The 5625-nt window shown below is 35.9% G+C and overlaps 1 protein-coding gene across 1 annotated transcript; it reads right to left on the bottom strand.

Annotated features, from left to right (window-relative positions):
- Window positions 1-2159: 2159 nt before the first annotated feature.
- LOC103954186 (sugar transport protein 13) lies at window positions 2160-5286 on the bottom strand. The gene is made up of 5 exons (XM_009365992.3): window positions 5166-5286; window positions 4618-4940; window positions 3476-3600; window positions 2966-3257; window positions 2160-2883 (listed from the first exon to the last, which is right to left on the bottom strand). The coding sequence occupies exons 1-5, from the start codon at window positions 5284-5286 to the stop codon at window positions 2233-2235; spliced, it is 1512 nt and encodes a 503-aa protein (XP_009364267.2). The 3' UTR covers window positions 2160-2232.
- Window positions 5287-5625: the final 339 nt, after the last annotated feature.

Raw genomic sequence — 5625 nt, forward strand, 5'->3', positions numbered from 1 at the left:
GAATTTGCATATCAAAAAATAATTGCAGTTTCAAATATGATTGAGCAATTATGGTATGAGATTACTGATCAATAGTTTCAATTAGATTTGATCTATACAGATTTTGTTATCGTAATCTTATATCTAAAATCTAGCAGAAATCTTCGACTCAATCTATGCATCGAAACATTAAGCAGACAAGGATAAAGCCTTGCAATTTATTAAACATACCTTACACAGATCCTATTTTTGAAACAACGCAGTAGAAAAGTCATTCAAATTGATCATATCAATCACAAGGTTGATGAATTCATAACCCAGAAGCATATTTTGATGAGTGATGTTCTTAATCAAAGATCCCCAGTTTGGAAAGAAAACCCTTACCAATGGATTTGTAGGAAATCTAACGGTAACTAGCTTTTAAAACTCAATGGTTATATTTTCTTCAGGTTTTGTTGTTATTTGTGAAACCTATATGCCATAACCCATGTTTGAGTCCCTAACCCTGCAACAAAGGTATATTTTCTTAAATATTATTAATGCTTTTGAGCGTATTGGTTTTAATCACATAACTCATAAACTTATAATCTTAGCTCTGATACCACATATTAGAATAAACATAAAACCAAGATCAAGCAATACGAATTACTGTAATCAAAACACAAAATCGTAATTCATCAATCAAAGCACAGAGAAGAACCATACCTACAGATGAACTCGAACCAGAAGCCATGCCTGATTTCTGCAAGAATTATGCAATGCGCCTTCTCCTCTCTTCAATATTCAAGGTTCTCAACTAATAATAGGTTTTAGTTTTGAGTAGAGCACACACACTGTGAGAGCAGAGGCCACCATATATATACTATATAATCCTAGCCAAATTCTTTAAGCATTTCCCTGTTAAAATCCATATAGAAAACCAATTCCTTCTAAATAGTAGTTCAGTTACAATAGGGATTCACAAATCCATTCTCAACAAGACTTTATATTCAATCTCTAATCCTATAACCAAGTTCACAGGTTCATCCTCATGCTTATATTCTTACATGCACTACAAGTCATAGGCTAGTATATATTTGTACCTTGTGTTATCAATACAATTGATTTAATTATAATTCTACACATTGTTCAACAGCGTATCCGTCGCAAATTTCTATTCAAATTCAATATGTAAGCTATTTTCTGTATAATTAAAATTCTTGTATGATTTTTTTTTTTTTTTTTTTTTTTTGAACAAAATTTCGTGTGTGGTTTATTTGTTCACATATTTACTATTGCTGTAACTAGCTAGATACTAGAGCGTAGTTGACGCGGATGAAGGACTAATCACTACATCACTTTGTATAGGGTCTAAATGATGTGTCATCAATATAATTGAGCACATTTATCAATACTTAAATAATAATCCAATTAGCAACTGCCATATCATTTAGTTTACAAAATTTTGTCTATAAATTTAGTTTCTCTAGCATTACTCCTTTGTAAGACAGGTTTTGTGAAAGTCTTTTGAACAGAAATAATTGCTTTATTTCGGAAAAGGAACTAATTAAGCCTTGTCGGGGGCCTTAATGTAAATCGCTTTCTTGGGCTTTCATACCGTAGGAGAAGAGAAGCCTGGAGTTGGAGGAGGCTGAACATAACTTTTTCTTCGAATACAGAGAGCAAAAAGAAACTAGATTTTCTTGAACTTTTTAAGCAACCATAGTGGAGAGGGAAAATTCGAGGTGTTAACGGCTCTTACAGTGTCTTTTTCGTTGTTTAGATGTTGTAGGAGAGGGTATCAAATATGTAGGGGGCGGTAGCGAAAATCAAATCTCAATCGAGCGATTTCGTTGAAAACTGCATAGTGTTATTGTCCTACTACATTTGTCAATATGCTTCAAGGTGGTAAGGGAGGTGGATAATGAATCAGAATTAATTAGGATAGGTTCAGGTTTAATTCCTCCAAAAACCTATCTCAAAAAACTAACACACTTTCACGTGGGACTCTGCCTTTTAAATTCTAAAACGACTTATCCTTATGGATTATGATCCTGATGCTTGTGCATGGAGGTTAATACATTAAGCAATGCCAATCAAATAATACAAGACAGTACACCTGCATTCCACACATAATATTAAACAAAACGAACCATTAACTAAGTTCGTTATAGTTTTACAAACTTCAACATAATGATGCATGAGAGGGATTTAACACAGTTATTTTGATGACATTTTCTCTTGGAACCCTCCAATGTAATCATAAAAATAAAATTATTTGACTCGACCACCTCCGTAGTCGTCTTTATATCTCTTCCAAAACCAATGTTGCTTCCACACTCTCTCTGCCATCTCCTCAATAGGGACATTTTTGGTCTCGGGAACCAAACATAGCACAAAGAGTGACATGACCAAGACCCAAGCAGAGAAAAACAAGAAGACGCCATACTTCATACTGCAAAGCATTAAGAGGAAGACTTGTCCTATAAGAAAACAGCAAAGCATGTTCATGCAAACGGTCACACTTTGCCCCGCTGACCGAGTCTCCAACGGAAATGTCTCACTAGGAATTAACCACCCGAGGGGTCCCCAAGACCAGGCAAAGGCGGAGATGAAAGTGCACACCATGACCACCACCACAATCGCCAAACCATAAGATAAGTTATTAGAGTGATCCTTAACCTTGAAGGCTAGCACTATTCCGATAACCAATTGAGAAAGCAACATTTGGATCCCAGCTTCTAATAACAGCATTCGACGCCCAACTTTGTCAACCAAGAAGATAGATACAATCGTTGCAAGGACATTGACAGCTCCTAGTATAACTGCGGCATAAAGGGAGGCATTGTTGCCAAAGCCCATGGTCGCAAATAAAATGGGAGCATAGAAAAGAATTGCATTCATGCCTGTGAACTGCTGGAAGATCTGTAGAGAAAACATCATTAATGTTAACATTACACTACTACTTTTCAATTGTAGTAACCAATGTATGTGTATATATACTGACCTGCATTGCTATTGCAATCACCAGTGGGGGGCGATTCTTCCATTTAAGGAGATTTTTAAAGGGGTGCTTTATTTCTTTGGCTGCACTACTTGCCTCCAGTATCTCCGAGAACTCGGCTTCAACGTTTTCGGTGCCTCTGATCCTTTTAAGTACTGCTCTTCCTTCATCCAACTTACCACGTTGTATCAAACTGTTAGGAGTGTCTACCACAATAAGAGACCCCAAGGTCAGCAAGAGTGCCGGAACACCGGCCAAACCCAGCGATACCCTCCAACCCCATCCCCCTTTAATCCTGTATTTGGCAGAACACATAATTACATATCAATTATAGTGGATGGTGGTAAAGCACAAGAAGTAAGAAAAAATTAATTCATGCCCATTAATGTTGTATCTCGATAATCATTATAGACATTTCTCTTCATGTGTCTAGTAGAATAAGAACCTAATTTCAATTGTTGATATTCTTCATATATAGGAGTACTCTTTCAAACCAAGGAGAAGGGGACGTACTTAGCAGCACCATAATTGACAAGGGTAGCAAAAAGAATTCCAACGGTTACATTTAGTTGGAAAAGTATGTTGAGTCCTCCACGAATTCTTGTGGGTGCAATCTCCGAAAGGAATAGTGGCACAGCCTGCAAAACATCAAAACATCGAAACCATTACTCGATGACCAAATTAGGGGAAAAACATATATGGCTTAAAAGCAAGAAAAGGAAAGCTGAAGCTCCTCTTCATATGGGGCATATGATACAGATCAATATTCTTTTTAGACTTACATTTGAATTTTAAACTCTAAATTGTAAACTTCAAATGCGAAACATAAAATGCTTAATTATCTTTAAATCCTCAAAAACATAGTTTTAAAATGGGAAATTTAGAGAAATGCCTTATTTAGAGGCTCGAAAGGGCTTTTGCCCCTCCATTCAAAATTTTTAGAATTTTTATGAAAAACTTAACTAACCTTACAGTTTTCATTGTATTCAAAGCTTTTGCCTTGTTCCCATTGCTCGATACCCCATTGATAACAACTTTATCCCTTGAGTGCTATTTATGCTTGCTGCAATATTACTAAAGGGATGTCACAGATCGACCTTTCTCGAGGGGTCCTCGAGCAAACTCGAATTAGGCAAACAAACTGTATGAATCCAATTAATTAAAAGTACAGGGTCAATTAAGTCTTTTCAATGTAAAAATGACCAAAAAAATATTGAACAAACGATATTATATATCTTAACAGGTGAGAGAGTGAGCTAAGCCTCACAAAATTTAATTTTGAAAAAGACCAAAAGTTCCCTTTTTAATTAAGAATTTTAGTTAAAAGTAAAGGGCTTTATTTTCTTCCAAATTTCCTTTTTTAACAAATAAAGGCAATATAAGCACCAAAAATTATATGCAGATCATCTTGTTTCATCTGATGCAGTGGTAATGAGTGACTTGGCAGTGGTTGTCACTCTTTCTTCCTCCTTAACATCACCCTATTCTTTAAGATTTGAATGTGACACTATTACCTGAAATTGTGATTAAAGTTGCCCTGACTACCTCTTTTAGGAAATATATTGCTACAAATTGATAAAGGATTAGAAAATTGCTGTTAAGAGTCTCAAAATATGGAGGAATAACAAAATTATAAACAATACAAAGTTAAAAACCTGATTGGCGAAACCAACTCCGCAGCCAAGAAAGATCCTACCAATGATAACCATGGAAAGTTCTTGAAATGAAGCATTAAGAACTGTACCAACAATGAAGAAAAACCCAGCAATTAACATGGTCAGCCTTCGCCCTAGCCTTTTGGTAGTGTACGATGCAAAGAAGGTCGATACCAAAGCAGCAAGGTACAACAAAGAGGTGAACAATTGCAGGCCTTGATTGTTAAATCTGCAGTAATTGCTATTGGTCTTCAGTTTCTGAGTGCTAGTGTACACGTCTGGGTAGAACTTTTTCAAGAAACCTGGCATAGCTGTCACACCGCCTGCATCAAGTACAACCAATGGCGAAAATATTGTACTCCAGTCAAGTTGGGTTAAAACATTATACTGGCTCTCCAAACATAAGTTCGAATCTTTCTTCCCATAGTTTAAATGAATTTCGTATGGAATTTGTCAAAAAAAAAGCCCCAAAAATTAATATAAACAACAGTATTAATTAGACAAACAAATTAAAAAGTAAAAAATTGTGGGTGTTTGTGGTTACTGACCAGAAATGCCAACCTCATAACCAAACATGAGGCCTCCACTTGAAGCGAGTATACATGAAATGATGACAATTGGTGTGATCTTTGCTTCAGAAATATCAGCTGCGGTGCTTGCTGAGGCCATGATCTCAACTCTCAAACATTCAAAACAAAGCCTCTTAATTGCTACAACTTCCTTGCAGCTCCTTATACAGCTTTGTATATATCCAAGTAACCGAGTGAAAGAGACTTTCTGCAAAAACCAGCAGATGGGTGGTTTCTTTTAAGATAGCTAGCATGTGAGAGAGGGGCACTGCATGGGAACCAGGTGTCCAAATTCTGAGGTTTAGGGTAACAAAAACAATTGTCAGCTGCTTCATATTCTGCTTCCTTATCACCAAACTATATTTTAATATATTTTAATACGTTTTCTTCTTCCATTCATTCATGTTTGAGTTACAACTTTATTTATTGATCAAGTGAC

Source organism: the organism of the source record quoted next, unplaced genomic scaffold (assembly GCF_019419815.1).
Source record: "Pyrus x bretschneideri cultivar Hongxiangsu unplaced genomic scaffold, Pyrus_bretschneideri_v1 Contig6, whole genome shotgun sequence".
NCBI classification, from domain to species: Eukaryota; Viridiplantae; Streptophyta; class Magnoliopsida; order Rosales; family Rosaceae; genus Pyrus; species Pyrus x bretschneideri.

Bases quoted from the DNA above. Each gene is read 5' to 3' on its own strand.
- LOC103954186 (XM_009365992.3), bottom strand. From the start codon at position 5,286: ATGGCCTCAGCAAGCACCGCAGCTGATATTTCTGAAGCAAAGATCACA. The intron at 4,941-5,165 runs GTCAGTAACCAC...TACTTGATGCAG, and splicing joins TTATGAGGTTGGCATTTCTG to GCGGTGTGACAGCTATGCCA. The intron at 2,884-2,965 runs GTCAGTATATAT...TTTTCTCTACAG, and splicing joins TGATTGCAATAGCAATGCAG to ATCTTCCAGCAGTTCACAGG.